This window comes from Filicampus tigris, chromosome 1 (assembly GCF_054856515.1).
Source record: "Filicampus tigris isolate MCC_2025a chromosome 1, RoL_Ftig_1.0, whole genome shotgun sequence".
Classification (NCBI taxonomy): domain Eukaryota; kingdom Metazoa; phylum Chordata; class Actinopteri; order Syngnathiformes; family Syngnathidae; genus Filicampus; species Filicampus tigris.
The window spans coordinates 4347118-4363987 of record NC_141217.1 but is presented as its reverse complement, the minus strand read 5'-3'; the positions used below and the strand labels follow the sequence as shown (position 1 = coordinate 4363987).

General features: G+C 42.2%; 1 protein-coding gene across 1 annotated transcript; it reads right to left on the bottom strand.

Annotated features, from left to right (window-relative positions):
• Positions 1-8106: 8106 nt before the first annotated feature.
• On the bottom strand, positions 8107-16106 carry mrpl39 (mitochondrial ribosomal protein L39). The gene is made up of 10 exons (XM_086042571.1): positions 15946-16106; positions 15202-15402; positions 14957-15096; positions 12111-12210; positions 11955-12022; positions 11766-11878; positions 11585-11650; positions 10303-10456; positions 9735-9782; positions 8107-8251 (listed from the first exon to the last, which is right to left on the bottom strand). Exons 1-10 carry the CDS (start codon positions 15980-15982, stop codon positions 8177-8179), a joined length of 1002 nt encoding a protein of 333 aa, XP_085898697.1. The 5' UTR covers positions 15983-16106; the 3' UTR covers positions 8107-8176.
• Positions 16107-16870: the final 764 nt, after the last annotated feature.

Here is a 16870-nt window from a genome sequence, read left to right as displayed (position 1 = left end):
CAAACTGACAAGCCAATGATGAACAGCTGGACAAAACAAGTGGCTAAGGGAGCTGATTGGAAGACATAAAGGACCAGGTTGATGAGTACCGGTGTAGACCTAACAAACAGGAAATGAATCACAAGAAAACATGAAACAAAACCAAACAAATCAAAACCAAAACATGAATCATGAGTACCACGCTCTCAAGGGACAGATTCTAGTCCTATAGCCAAAACCCCCAGAAAAGCTTCCAAAGCAAGACTGACGGAAGGGGACCCTGAGGCGGGTACAGTACCCACCCATCAAACTAGTCTGGCAGGAGTCCCGGACACCAGATGCAAGGTGCTTGGCTGGAGCAATCAGGAGGTCGACCTCAACGCCAAGCACAAGTTTTTTTTGCATGGCTTGCGCCTGTGGGGCAGATTCGGAATGTGGAACCATGTGCAGCCGGAGCAAGGCTAGGGGGCGGCCGGAGGTCAGGGACAGGGGCAAGTGGCAGCCGCGCTCTTTCATTCTGTTCCTAATACAGAATGGACGGTTAGAGCTCTTACGTTTGCTCACTTTTATTATTTAGTTAGTTGTGCAACAACTTAACAGTCCCCCGGGGAAACACACACCCGCAATCTAACAATCCTATTGTTACACGCACCGCCGAAACTGGGGCGAGTAAAGGAGAATGGTTGGACAGCGGCTGTAGGAGATACTGCGCCGGTGCCAGGTGCATGGGAACAGGAGAGGGCACTGAACTTGTCCACCTCTGCAACGAGGCAATTTAAGACTGAACTAAATAGGGAACTAAATAAATACAAACAAACAGAGGAGACAAAGAGCAACAGCTGGACAAGACACACGTGGCTGAGGGAGCTGTGATTGAAAGACACGAGGGACCGGGTTGACGAGCACAGGCGGAAAGAAAACCACCTTGTCATGAACCACAAGAAAACAAGACATAACGTGAAACAAATTCAAATGCAAATCAAAACAAAAACACGGATGAGGACAGATTTGTGGTCAACTAGTTGAACCCTTATCATAAATCCAATAAATGGTAACATTAGAATTTGTTGAATGCCGCAGATGTTTGTTGTTTCCTCTTTCAACAGTGTAAAATGCAAATTAACTTGCACCGCTAGAAATAATTTATAGGTTGTCTTTTGGCGATGTTGCGCGACGTTAAACTGAAGGTCGAAACGTCAAGGTAAATAATTGTAAGCTATTGGTGGATGTCTATGATGTACTACATTTCCCAGAATGCGTGTTTTTGTGCCACATTTTTACCCATAATGCATTTTCGCCAACTGTTGCAGTAGCCATTTTTATAGCCAACGTGCGGTGAATGTGTTAAAATGAACAAAGCGAAACAACCTGAATGTGTTGCTTTAATATGAACTTAGCCTGTGTGCACATATTCTTTATGTGAAGCTCTGGTGAAGTGTACGGTACGGGTGAGTCCGGTCGTCTCCTCATGCATCCTTTTCACAGTTACAGGTTAAAATGTGTGATGGAATAGTTTTAAATTAATTTTATTTGGTGTGTTTCCACTGTCATTTCCACATCTCAAATGTGTCTTTATTTAAATGTCTTTCTCTCTGTGGGAATCCCAGAAAAAAAGATCCACGTCTTGAACCTTGTATTAACACTTTGTTCAAATCAATTCCATCAATAAAAGAAATAGTATATCTAAAAGCACACAACATTGCTTGGTCATAACTCAGTTGCTCAACTTTCACCATTTTCATTTCACCCTTAATTAATGTTGTTGATGAATTGGAAACGTTTATATTAACTTCTTTTCATCTCTCATTATGTAATTAAAATTGTTTTTGAATATGAATAAATCCTTTTTGTGCTCATGTTGTGTACAGATATTGGACTGGAGAGTGCTTCAGAGAGTGGCACAGTGTTTCACAATCACCGAATCCAGTTGGTGAGTTGTGTAAATTGCGCACTCATTTGAAGGTAAAATACAGTTTTCCTACCCAATTCCAAATTTAACTTGTACAAATGAAGCCATCTTTGAAGTCAAAAGTACCAAACAGAGCTGAAATGTTATACACTTGAATTTATTATTATTATTTTAAATTGCAGGGTGAAGTTGGCACAATGGAGTGACGGTGCAAGTTGTGTTCTGAAACTTCAAATAGCAGGAGCAATTATTTCGGCACTAAAATGCTACTATGGAGTCATAGCCAGTATTCATATGTCATGTTTCTATGACAGATTTCTACTTAGGCGATGAAAGCTCATCTGTCAAGATCTCACAATGATTCATGTAGAGTAGATGCAACCGACTGAGCATGTGTATTATTAACATGTCCATTGCGTGACTGGAAGCTCCCTCTTTTGGAGGAAATTCCATTTGGCCATTTGAAACGTTATTTAAGTCATTCACTGCCAAACGCTAGGGTAAAACAGGGTCTGAAAATGTCTGGCAGTGAATGAGTTAAGAATATACACAGAACCGTAGTTACACCACAAATACTACTCTTCATTTAAAGGAATGGTTGGGCCGTTTTCATTAACAAATTCAATTTATGTATTTTTTGATCAGGAAAATGGAAAGAGTTGTTATTTTCTATTTTATCAATAAATTTGGGAGAAATTAGGAAATAAGTGACTCCATGAATAACGCTTCTTGTTAATGAGGAGAATGGCCACGCCCCCTACCATTCCATCCTTGTTCGGTCGGGGTCACTGGAGGGACCGATTACAAACTCTCCATTGGAAATCATTGTACTTTCATTGCTTATAACGTCCAAAAACGGTGATCATTTGGCACCAAAATTTATGTGGACATCCTTACTATTAACCACTTCAACATATCTAAAGGATTAACGTCTCCGTGGCTGATTTATATGACAATGAGGAAATGTGGAAGTGTGCAGAGCTACATAGATTTATGCTGGGACGAGCACACTGCTTCTTTGCTGAAAAAAAAAAAAAAAAAACACTGCTTCTTTGCTGATCACGGTTAGGACGAGCAAGGCATTTAACACCAGTCAGGATATTTACAGAGACTGAAGTTGGAATGAGGAGACGTGCACATTTATATGGATGAGGAATGACCACAGTTTTTCGACCAACAACATGGCGTCCAATGGAACGTAACAGCCGAAATGGTGCGTTCCAATGCGGCCACACTAGGCTGTGGAGTCGATGCGCACGCTCAAGACACTCCCGGTGTTCGATGAGGTCTTACCTCACTCTGACGCCGCTTCACTCTCGTGGTTGCAAGTGGTGTCAGACAACGCACGCGACTGCTTGGGAGGCAACCCCGCGACATGAAGACACAGGCTCATGATCACCTCCACATGCTGTGCGGACAGTAAGGAGCTAATGTTGTTGTGCTAACGCCTTTTGTTTTAACGGCCTGAAGCTAGTTGTTGCTATTAGCTGTACCGTTATTCTACTGTTTGCCGGGGAGAGAAGTGGAGGTGGGGAAATAAACATCCATGCTTGCCTGATTGCTTGCCCACTGCCAGTCGCCGTCTGCCTCCCGAAAGTTGACACGAGTTTAGCGTCGCTAAATGTCAGAAATATAAGCAGTCGGGGTTCGTGTGCGCATTCATTCTCTTTTCGGCTTCAGCCTGTGAAAGTGGAGGAGCAATCGCCACAGTATTTTTGATTTTGTGGAGGTGATAATGATGAGATCACGTTTTATGTTAATAGATCCAAACTATTTTGCAGAACACGTTTATACTTTCACAGGTTGAAGTGGACAAGAGCAGTAATGTGCATTTGCATTTTGGTGGCCATCGGTCGCCGTTTTAGACAACAGAACTGACAAAGCGAGCAATATTACCACGCTTGTCTCCCCCCCATGTCGTATACCGCTGAGACCGAAAAAATACCGAGCCAAGCCCAAAAAAGTGGCGGGGCAATTTGTCGTAAATCTACGGTAATCACAAAAAAAATCCCTTAAATCACTACAGATTCTTTTGAGTGGGGGTATTTTAGAAATGATGTCATTTTTACATTATACATATTATATAATTGCTCATGTTAAGCTCATGCAAGTGTCTCTTCAATGCACACAAAAGTAGAAAAAAATAGGGATGATTCAGACTTTGGTCATTGTGCTGTATTAGCAGACAATGATGATTGCTGAACAAAGTCTTGAGGAACCCGCTGAGTGTCACACTGCAGGCTGTGCAGATGAATTTGTTGTCAGTGCGGTAGCACTGCAGGCGGTGTGGCAGAAACGCTTATGAGAGCCCACTTTGTAGAGGTGCGATCTGTTCTCCATGTATTGGACATTGTATCTCAGAAGATAGTGGAACATGTGACTGCGATATTTTCCTTGTCCCAGCCTATAGTCAAACATGGCATTGGAAAAGTCAAAACATCAGTGTTAGTGAAACAATTCAGTACTGTTATGGACAATCATGTTATTGTCAGTGCAACATCTAAGGGGGAGCCGCTATCTTCAACCTATGCCCTTTGTTGCCAAGAAACGGTTGGAGTTCTTGAGGCTTCATGGATGAGAGCTGTTGTGGACAGATGGCCAGCCTTACTTATGGAGTCGCAGGCAAAAAACAACAAAAAAAAATATCCATGCCAATCTTTATGCATGCTTTTCTTCACGAGTCTGTTGGGTCGATAACACCTGTTGATTTGTGTTGTGTCACCACTCTTAGGAGAAAAAATATACATGTCCACGAATGGTCATGCATTTAGGGACGTGAACCAAATACACTTATTATTTTACTTTTCTCCCTTTGAACGCAAATTAATCAAAATGACTCTTTAGTCCTGACATTTCCTCTTTGAACATGTCTTTATTTTTTCCTAAATTTGAAATGAATACTATGAACATCTGATGTATTTTTTCCCATTCACAGTAAACAAAGTAGCATGGGTATACTACTTTACTTTTTGTATGGGTGTTTTGAAAATAATGAATGACAATTAATCTTCAGTTTTGACTCATCCCTAACAGAGTTGTCCTTGGTTTTGCTATTTACCAAGTTAGACGTCTTCATATAACTGCACACTTCTGTTTACTATTGTTTGTACAAGTCCGTGTAATTCTGTTTTTACACAGGTCTTTGCCGAGTGCCACAGGATCACAACGTAAACGTGGGCAACCAATTCTATCAGAAGCTGGACGTGCACGCTTGCAAATTCTTTGGAAGTGTATATGAATGTAACAAAAATGAACTTGAATTAATCAAAAACTAAAAAAAAAACTGAAATACTATCAGAAAGAATTGCTGAACATGTTGAATAAGTTGTAATAGTATGAGAACTCTGTTGTAAGGGCTTTGACTTGTGGGGGTTACAAAAGCAGAGGCAACTTCAAGACAACTTGAAACTGCAGAACACTGATTTTGTCTCTGCAGTCATCAAAGCATGTGCACAGTGCTGTCCACTTTAATGTAGTTGAAATTATTTTATCATGCTCTTTTAAGCATTCCACAGTTGACTATCGGCATATACTTGTTTATACAGTATATCACTTTTGGCACAATGGAAATCTCATTTCTTTTGAAATCGGAGTTATTTTTCTCCACGCTGGATGTTGTTCATATATGACTTTTCATGCTGGAGATTTCTTTCCCAGTGTTTTGGGAATGTTTTTAAGGCATCAAATTCAAGAGAGAATATACACAAAAAACAATAATGTTCATCAGTTTGAACATTACATATCTTGTCTATGGTGTATTCAATTGAATGTAGGTTGAAAAGTGTTTGCAAATCATAATATTCCATTTTTATTTACATTTTATGAAACGTCCCAACTTTTGGGGAATTGGGGTGTGTATTTGAGAGACTCGTATCTGTGGAGTTGGATATTTTTGGATTTGTATGTTGTTTTTTTTTTTTTAATTAGTTTCAGTTGTTGCTGCACAGAGATGGGAAATTCATGTGAGAAAGTAGAAACCCAGCCACAGTTTGTCTTGAGCCACAGGTGCTTCTAATCAACTGAGCTCGTTTACATGCCGGCTGAGTAGAAGCACGCGTGGCTAAAGCCAAACTGGGGTAGGGTTTTTACTTTCCGGACCTGGATTTCCCACCTCTGTCAATGCTGCAGCATTTGCATTTCTTTTCTCTCTCTTACTGCCTCTGTGTAGTATTGTGGTTATTTGCCTTGCCCACTGTGCAAATGTAATTATCACAAATCTTAAAGAGCGTTTGTGGAATAAGAGTTAATCCACTCGTTTTTAGACATCTCTGGGGGCAGCCATTTTGTCTTCTGTCGACTGAAAATGACATAACAACTGCTCACAACGACCAATCACAGCTCAGATTCAGAAAACAGGTCAGCCGTGATTGGTCGTTGTGAGCAGTTGTGAAGTCATTTTCAGTTGACAGAAGACAAAATGGCCGCCCCCAGAGATGGCCAATAACGAGTGCATTTTGCTGCTCAATTTATATTCCACAAACGCAATATTGATCAGAATCCTGTGTTTCAACTAGTGGGCCTGCTGGGAACACAATCTTGAAAAAATTATGTTTGGGTTGACTTCCCCGTTAAGCCTGGCAGATCAATGGTCCAACAGAGAATTACCATAAATTGAACTATTGTCAGGTTGACTGGATGAGCGCCGTATCACGGCGATTCCCCACCCGAACAACTGGCTACAGTGGGCTCGCACTGGGAACAGGACAAGAGAGAACATGCTTAACAGAGCAAATTAGTGAGTCACTTCTAGCAATGCTTTCAAGTTTGAGACTGTCTGAGCCGCAGTGTGGCAGCCGCATGTCTATCAGGCTGTGCCTCATGCGTTGCCAGGGTGCGTTGGATAGATTTAGTTGGTGGGTGAGGGTTTGAAGCTTACGGCGGAGTAACAGCTGCAAAGCGGACTTTTCTTGCCCGAGCCCCTAGATGATTTTGTACTTAAAAGACTGAGAAAGGGCCCACAGGAAGATGCCCCAGTTGAAAATGTTTCGTCAACCTGCGCAAAGATTTACAGCTGCGCTGTCTTTTGCTCTCCATGCAGCTCAAATATCAAGAGGGGATTTGGGAAGTGATGAAAAGTTTGGAATTGTCCGTGAACTCGTAGATTTTCTCACTTGCCAGTTGTCTACCAGCACCTGCACTGTCACATGTCTGAGAAATTAACTCCACACATGATGCATCGCCCTCATGTCTCAATCATGAGCAGCCAAGCGGTATAGCTGTATTATTAATGCAGTTGGAATGTCAGAATGACAGCAAATATTTGTATGAAAAAGACCTGTAGACCGTAAATAAAAAAACAATCACATGAAAAACGACAAAAGTCAGAGGAAGCAGAACGTGCCTTCTTTTGTCGCGTGATGACGTATTCTTATGCAACTGCACAAACTAGCTCGTACATTCTAAACTTACATTCATACTGTTGTCAACTGAGAAGCCCATGGAACTTTACTCTTCCAAAGGAAAGAGTTTTTTTTGGTTGCACTTTTGCCTTCACCTTTCATTAAAAATAAAATAAAATAAAATAAAATACACCCTTCTGCTGTGGTATGACAATCTAATAAGTACATCAGACCAGTGTTTGCAAAATATTACATCCCAGTGACTGCATCAAATCATCACTTCTTCTTCCTGTCGTTGGGTCTTCTTTTCACATCCCGCGTATTACGTCATGAAACGTCTTTTCTGAGGTCACGACAACCTTGACGACCAATCTAATCACTTCTTCTGCGGCCCCCTATGGATGCCAGATGCAATAAAAGTGCCCGAGTAGTTGCTTTTACAAGAACGGGGACGGCTGGACGATGGCATAAAAATTAAAAATAGATACGACAGTTATTTTTCTATCTTGTTGGCAGAAAAGCTAACGAGCGATAGCCCTTCAGTATTGTCACTCAACATAAGCATCATGAACAAGTCCAAGTGTATGAAGATGACAGAAAGCAGGAGTGTTGGGTGTCATGTGTCAGCGGGGGACTGGGGGTGTAAACACTGGTTCTCACGGTGGCCTCAGAACACACTCAGACAGCCACCTGTCTGACAAGTGACGCACGCGACAGCTGCCAACACGACTACCTCCAGTCCACACACACACTGCGTTTGTTGCCGCAAATCGCTCAAGCGCACGTGCAGAACACACGCTTCAAATAGCTCCAACAGTCAGCTCAACAAAGAGACCATTGATTTGATTGCATTGAAAACAAGTGGAAATGATTCGGCAGTTTGTTTTGTCAGTTTTATTGTTCAGACGATATATGACGTGTGTGTGTGTGTGTGTATACAAATCTGGTGTTACTGGTTGCTTGATTGTGGAGTGGGATCAGCAACAGGGGGCGGAGTCACTTCCTCAGGAGGCTTCACCTCCACCTGTGGTCCAAAAACAGTTTTTTTTCTTTAATTCATAGCTTTTACTTTTTATCTTTGGCTTCAATCGATCAATTAATATATTGTAGTTTGCAATTATTAAGATGAAAAGTTTCTATTTTGTTAGCATCTATACACATAAACCAGGTTGACATGGTTGGTGCCTTGTATGCAGATTAAAATGAACCCAAATGCCCAAAGCGAATGAAAATGCTCCATTATAAATGCATTAAAAAAAAAACAAGGAAATTTGTACTGGCCCCATTTGGGCCAGCATCAGCGAACTTCGCGTGACTCAACACAATCATGCAGTGGCCTCAGAGAACCCTGCAGCGTGACAAAAAGTCTGCATGTAAATATATCTCTGTAACGCCTATAGAATGTGAAATTCGGTCAAAAGAGGAGAGGGCTCCAATCACAAAATACATTGAATCTAAGTTGACAACGCTGAGAAGCCGCTTGTTTCGTTGCATGCCCAAGCTCCGCCGCAGTCGTTATGGTAACGAAAGATGTATTCTACATTTGCATAAAACAGAAACGCTCCTTCTCCAAAGTGAGTTTTTTTCAGCCAGTGTCTGACAAGTTGATATCAAATCTGATTGAGATTTGTGAGAGTGATACACTGGGACAAAAAGGACATGATAGCATTGCAAGTTGGGTGAAATGACGTCCTCCGAAGCCATCAGAATGGAGCGCCTGCTCTCCATGCTGATCCCCGTGCGTGGAAGAACTCCACCAAGAACTGATCCACATATTTACTTCTGACGTTCATCCAACTCCATACGTTTTGTCTTTAACAAAGTGCAGTTTCAATTCCCCAAGTAACAGTGGCTCTGTGAAAAGGAAATGTAGGCCGCGGAGCATCATCGTATGTCATCAGCTGCCAAATCAAGCGTGCCTATTAATGAGTAGTCCTTTTCCAGCACTACACACTCAGTCAGTGATGCACAGAGAATGCCAGAAAGGCGGCGGCAGCAGCAGCAGCAGAATATATTCTGCCTAGATGGCTCCATCCAAAATTAACTCAGCCTCATTTAAATAGCAAGGATTTATGCATCTTTGGTGCTTCAGTCAGAATCGACTTGCGTCGCGATGCACCTCGTGGAGAGTCTGGAGAGATTTAAAAATAGTTTGTTGGATCCTTCATTGGTGTGTTTGATGTCAACTTCAGAAACAGGCGGTTTGTCCTTCATGGGAAGGCTGAGAGTCCTTCCTCAGTGTGTGCCAGAAACATAAACGCAAAGCCATAAAAAATGACGACGTTAAATCCTAACCTCTGGCTACAGTGTGAAATCTGGAGTGATGAGGGGCATCCGGGGTAAGGGCCTGGCTGGATTTAGAACAAGCGCTAATTTGGACTAGCATCAAGCATGGAGACCCGAGCGCTGCCTCACTCGTAACGGCCCTGTCTGAGCTGGCACCCTCGCTTCAGCTTTGATGTTTTCTCTGTTGGATGAGCGTGTGAAACAGGGATGCTTGTTCTCACCAGTTTCTCGGCCCGCTGCCTCAGTTTCCTCCAGACTGTGTGGTGGGCCTGCACGGACGAGACAACGTGACAAGCCGTCACATGGAGACACGATCGCACGTGACAGTTCATGTATGCGAGTATACCAAAGTGATATAGCTCGCCACTAAAGTCAAAATCATTTTTTCTCTTGAGTTCTTATCATTTGCTTTACTGGCCTCACAGAACCTTTCTGCTAACCAGCTAGTTAAACACCTCCACACAATAAGTCACTGACGCCAGGATGGGTTTAGACCTTCTCTTTATATGGCAGGTGTTTAACTAGCTGGTTAACAGGGAATGCTGCTTTATGACTTTAAGCGTCAGACGCAACTCAACTTGCTTCGTGTGTTGACCGTACTAGTGTGAGCAGGAAGCTCTTGTTCTCTCGCTGATTTTTTTCACTCTCTCTTGAAGGGGCAGCGCACCATTAAAAACAAAGGCTTAAAGGGAACTGAACCAAACAGTCTCTTAACTATAAACTACTGAAATAATAATAACGGTCAAAACATTTGCACTTGCAGAATAATGGAAGTGGCATCCATCCTACCTCCAACTGCAAAGGCAGCGAGAGGCCCTGTGCGCGGCGGTGGAGACCCCAGCGGCCTCCGCCCAGGCTGTGGAGCGCCGTCACCTCGTACTGGAAGCAAAGGCCTGTTCTGGCCACCAGGGGGCCCCCACTCAAGAGAACATAGTTCCCGCATCTAGAAGCCAGACAGACAGAGAGGTAACCTAAGGCAGTGGTGCACACACAATTATTTGTACAATCTTCAAACCTTTTTTTTTTCTTTGACAGACCCAACACATGAAGATTAAAAAAATTAAAAAAAATAAAAAACTCAGGAACTTAACAGTTTTGGTCACGTTGTTTCGGACCCGAATTCCGAATTGCTCGTTTAACCCTAATTTATCCCATTTTAAGACCATTAATGCTTTGTTTATTCAACTGTTAATTCTACATTTGAAAACATATTGAAATCATCCTGGTTTTTTTTTGGGGCACTGTCCTCTTTTCACACTGTACTGTGACAAAATAGATGTTTGGCTTGCGAGTCACAGTACATAGGAAATTTATACAATAAGCTAATGGTAACTAATTAATGAGTTTTCATACTTGACTCAATCCCACCAATGACATATGGAGACTTGCACCTGAGTCTTCTGCCCCCAAAACATACATGGACCACTCCAAAACAAACACTGTCAATCTGAACAGTGAAAATAAAAACAACATATGGCCTCAATATGCACCAACAGAGGTCTGTTGATTATTAAATAAGAAAATAATTTTCGAAGGCAGCCAGTGAAGTAATACTGAGGTAACCAAAATTCAAATCCTAAGTGGAAAGAGTCAGGCCAAACACACACGATGTAACATTCATCGTGTTACTGGTTTTATTCACTTGAGGTTGCTTTTGTGTTGTCACACTTGTTTCATGTGCTCAGTGAATGGAAACACAGTCATATCAGATGTGCCATTTGAATTGAGCCGGAAAATCGGATACAAGCATTAACTGGAAAGGAATTGGGCATTTGGGCCTGTGGTGCAAAGTGTAATTACATGAAAACACAAAAACAAAATGGAATGAACTACTAAGTGAGACGTGAACGTGTTACCAAACAGATGCTGTGGGAATGGTGTGACATGCATTTGGTGGAGTAGATCTTATGACAAACAAACATTGCAAACAAAGTTTAGCGAACACGGCTGTCTGTCTGTACAGTGTGTTTCCAATGTTCCTAACTTGAAGGTTCATAAGTCGGGTAGTGTTTGTAAATGCAGCTTCATATAAACTGTATATAAGCATGCGTTGGTGTGCATGTAATGTCACCTGTAAAGCGTCACTGTGCCTTTGGGATTCTGGGCTGCCTTCTGCTCCACCGCTTCCTGTTGACACCTGAAACAGAGAGACAACTCTTCAAACTGTATGTTTGACATCACAAGAGAGACAAAGAAGGGGATCGACGTATATCATTGCGTATTTGATAAGAGACAAGGTGGTATCCCTCTACCTGCTGTGTGAGAAGACTTCTAGAGCCACAGAGGGGGCCACCTCCAGAGGCTCCCACGGCAAGTCCTGGAGAATGAGCTGCTGAGCTTCTCTCGTCATAGAGCGCAACGATTCCTAGAGCACAAACACAAGCATGTGACCTCCCGTGAGCTCTGAAAGGCAGTCGTTGATAAACCAAAAGGTATCAAACCTCAGAGGGAGTCCAAGAGTCCAACTGAGGGTCCAGGACCACGTCACAAAGAAAAGCACCTGAAGTAACTGAAGGGAATTTATTCGTGAAACAAGCTGCAGGACAAATCCAGGCAAGCTCAAATATGAATAGTGCAACCATAAAGGGGGCACCTACCTGGCACCTCAGGTCTGCTGATCAAGTCCACAGACAAATGGTCCTTGAACGCTGTCTCCAGCACCTGACCGAGAAGGGCAGCACAGGAGCGCCAATAAGCCTGTCAATGGGGAAAAGGCAAGAAGCTACTTTCAAGGGGACATCTTATGGAAAATGAAATTCTTAATAGATTGTATACAAATAGTTGGATCTCAGGAATGCCTGTGTGAAAATAAACAATCAAATAAATCTTTCATCTTTCCATTTCTGACAATCCATCTGTGAGCGAGCCGTTGTGTACTTTTGTACGGCCACACTGTTTCGCAACAGTGGGATTCATTTACAGAACAACCGCTGAGTTTCTTTGCCCAAGAAACAATCAGCTAAGATGGCTAAAGAGTCAGGTCCACTTTCAATCAACAGTTGGACTAGACGATCTGAAAGTGGATGAATGTATGACGATGTACAGAATACAGTATGAGTGTGTGTGTTTGGGGAGGTGTGTAACAGTGAAAACTGCCATTCCAATGATGCCTTGTAGTTACTGCACTTCTCATATGATACCCTTATTATATTCATCATATTGTCGCTCTCTTATTATATGTTCAGTGGGCACAGAAAGTATTCAGACCCTTTGAAATTTTTCACTTTCTGTGTCATTGCAATTTGCCAAAATAAAAAAAGTTCATTTTATTTCTCATTAATGTACACTCAGCACCCCATCTTGACAGAAAAAAACAGAAACTTATTAAAAAAACTGAAATATCATATGGTCATAAGTATTCAGACCCTGACGCATTTTATTGAGTGGATGCACCCTTTTAAGATAGTACAGCCGCGAGTCTTCTTGGGAATGATGCAAGTTTTTCACATCTGGATTTGGGGACCCTCTGCCATTCTTGCAGATCCTCTCCAGTTCTGTCAGGTTGGATGGTGAACAGTGGTGGACAGCCATTTTCAGGTCTCTCCAGAGATGCTCAATCAGGATTAGGTCAGGGCTCTGGCCGGGCCAGTTAAAACGGTCACAGTTATTTGTTGTTATTTTAGCCGTCGGGTCATTGTCCTGTTGAAAGGTGAACCTTCGGCCCAGCACTCTGGAAGATATTTCCTCCAGGATATCTCTGTATTTGGCCGCATTCATCTTTCCTTCAATTGCAACCGGTCGCCCTGTCCCTGCAGCTGGAAAAAAACCCACAACATGATGCTCCCACCACCACGTTTCACTATAGGGACTGTATTTGGCAGGTGATGAGCAGTGCCTGGCTTTCTCAGAGTTCCTGTGATGTTTGCAGATGACGTTGCAATCTGCGGCTAGCGTAGCGAGCAGGTAGAGGAGAACTAGGAGGCGTCTGGCTTGCGCACTGCCAAAGTGCGGCAAATCTCCCGCTCATTTCGGCTGCTTGTATTCGGGTATTTAATAAATACATGAATGAATTAAAACAGAATACTTGTGGTCTGTAAACACCGAGAGGTGTACAATACAGCCAGCTTCCAACAGCAAAAAAAGAGCATGCTTGGAGAATGGGGAGCGAGGAAGGTGGCGTACCTGGTGAGTGTATTGAATTATTTACAGCTGTTGAACTGTCAACCAAGGTAGCATTTAGCAGCCAAAGTGATAACACAACCACCGGTCACTAGATTGACTAGCGATGTTCAACCTGTTTTTTTTTCCCTGTCCGTCAGAGAAGGATCCACCTCTATTATATGCTGGAAGCAACCCTCATGAAGTTCCCTCGCAAACCAAAGCACGTGAGACAAGTGGGACGACACACTATTTGTAGAATCTGAGCCTAGGATAAGAAGCGCGCACAGGAGGTATTTATTTTTATTGTTTTTTAATTTTTTTAAATTCTAATATATTACTATTTTACTTGTTACAATTTGGTTGTTCTTGTAAAGTAAATTTCAATTTGAGTTTTGAAATCAATTAATAATCATATTTATTAACCACACACGATGCACTTTTGTTATTTATCATTTAATTAAATAGCTACCCTGGTTCCTATATTGTCATTTAATATTTTAGTAGAATATGATGATAGAAGAAAAGAACTTTAAGTGACAAAATACCATGTAAATAGTTCACAAAAAAGTGTGTTTACACCAGTGGGGTGTGCGGCATCGCACACGTGCGATGTCAAATAGGTAAACCACCATCGCCTCAATTTGGACCAGATAATGTCTCCTTAACCCATTAAGGCTGGGAGGGCATATCCGCAATTATACCACTAAAACCAGGAGTTTTCTGTTTGTGTTTCTGCCTTTAAAGCCAAGAGAGCGTATATGTAATTTTCTTTTTTTAAATCCAATTCTCGGTGTCCTAGCCAATAAAATGCATCGGAAAATACACGTGACAGTGTCATGACTCCTAAGAGGATGTCGGTAATGTCCGCCAGTAATGGCGGATGCCGCCCAAGTGAAAAAGGTGACCGCTTGAGGACATTGAACCAGTGGATCCAGTCGAACGTGGTATATGGTTAAGATATATGTTTGTAGACAATGACGATATCGACGTCTTTGTAACAAAATAGAGGATGGTATTTACCACTAGATTTTTTTAAAATTAAAATTAGTGCTTCTCTTGCACTGATAAAAAATTAAGTTATTTTTACATCTTCGATTGAAAGAGTAACGATGAATAAACTTGGGCCAGTTTGAAAGCCACGTCTAAGCTTCCAAATTTTTTTGGAATGATGTGCTGATTTGCTACAGGGGCTGAGACATTAATTATTTTCTAGGTGTTGAATTTCCGGAAATAATGTAGGTTTTCGAGGGTGATTCCAAAGACAACCTTAGGTTTTGGAGAGATGTTTAGAAAGGAGCTTTAGGCCTTAATGGGTTAAATATAAATTACATTCACAGTTTACCTGGTTGACCAATGTTGGGTCGCTGTCTTTAAATGTGAGCAACGTGAGCGTGCAGGAGCGAGTGAGCGGCTGGTGCAGAGGCCATGGTTCGCCATCCACCAGGGCCAAAGCAGAGTTGGTCACATGATGCTCTTGCAGGTCTGCGGGACACACAGAAGGGTGTGTTTACAGTCCAGTATATGAGGAATGCATGAAAAAGTGACCAATTGTGTTCAGAGGGCTTGGAATCAGTCGTTTTAACTCACGTCTGGCACAGCTCAGCGGTGTCGACATTCCTCTGTTCATGATGAGCAGAGTACCATCCAGCAACGGGCCCTGCACAGAGACCTCGATCTTCTCCACACGAGGGTACAGAGCCCGCTGCCGGGCCTGCTCTCTGGAGAAGACTGCATTACGGTGGCTGTGAGCCTCGACACACGCTCCTGCTGCCGCAGTCGACCTGAAACCTACGGAGATGGAAAAAGTGTCAGGTGCTGGACATCACCTTGAATAAATGATTCAAATACTGTATGTATGCGTGTGTGTACATTTTTGCCTTCAATATTTCATTAGACCACATACAAGACCCTACACTACACGACACTGGGTTGACGTTCCCAACATATACACATGGAGGTTACAAACATTGCGCAATTAATTTCTTTGCCACGTTTAATTGTTGTTTTTATTGATGGCGTAATAATATTGTGGGCTAATAGTAATTTTCATACAACGATTTACCAATATTATGACTTTACTGATACGCTAGTGATAGACTACAGCGTCTTCCGACGAGCTTACCATACCATAGGAATGGAACAACGTCGTAAATTGAGGCCCTGCTGTATTTTGACAAGTAAACAGAGTAAATACAATGAAGTGAAAGTAGGAGTTGTTGACAAAGTTGGGTTAGTTTGTTGATCTACTATCTGTTCCGAGAACTCTACACAATGTCTCGTACAAGTACAGCTTCATTTAGCGCTACTAATTGCTAGCAGTTTGCAACTTACGGCGTTGAAGGCGCTGGCATGCAGCCCTGATCAGCATCGTGAAGACTTTCTCGATAACAATGATACCGCAATACGTCTAATTCATTGGTCTCATATTGAAGGACGCCATACCAGGTTCCTGCGCACCAAAATTGGGTCCGCCGGTCCGGCGAGGAACTAAAACCTTAAACTTTAAGTTCCGTTTGGCCCTGGGAGTTACAATTATGCCCAGTAGGCGTCGCTGTTAGCGCTGACTGCTATGGTTACGTAAACGACCCGCTACTTACATGTACAGATGGAAAATTAGGGCGTGTCAGTGGCACATCATACATGTGAACTACCATGCCACGTAATAGTTTTACAGTACTTTTAAAACGGCCTTTTACCTCATTGTTCCACCAAATGACTTTGATGAAATATTTATCTTTTACTAATTGGATTGCATCCAAATTTATGATCTTGGCCGTGGTGTCGCGTCCTCCAGTTTTATTCTCTAATGGACATGAAATGACATTTGAATGGAATTTGACGAATGCTGGAGTGTGAATGTCCAAAGCCAGGAGTAAGCACAAGGACTAATGACAGCAGCAGATCAGGGACATCATCTGCAGGAACAAAACATAAATCGACCACATGACAAATCCTCTTTTCGGCACAGGAAGGCCTGTTTTCGCTATGAGACTGGAAGTCATCTTGAGTTTGGAAGGAGGCAAGTGGTTTTCAAGTAAATGATAGCCAGATGGAAAAAATATGTGGACATTTTCTGCTCCATATTAGTTTCTATCACTGTCATTTTTGTTGTTTGCATGTCACAGGACCAATGCACTAACACGCACATCTAGAGTCTTCAATGATTCATACTGATTTTCAACATCTTAAAACATGAGAGTCCCCATAATAAATCTTTTCTTTTTAACATTCGTTTCCTTGATTATTTTATTTCAAA

Bases quoted from the DNA above. Each gene is read 5' to 3' on its own strand.
- mrpl39 (XM_086042571.1), bottom strand. From the start codon at position 15,982: ATGCTGATCAGGGCTGCATGCCAGCGCCTTCAACGCC. The intron at 12,023-12,110 runs GTAGGTGCCCCC...AATTCCCTTCAG, and splicing joins CAGCAGACCTGAGGTGCCAG to TTACTTCAGGTGCTTTTCTT. The intron at 9,783-10,302 runs GTAGGATGGATG...TCGTCCGTGCAG, and splicing joins CGCTGCCTTTGCAGTTGGAG to GCCCACCACACAGTCTGGAG.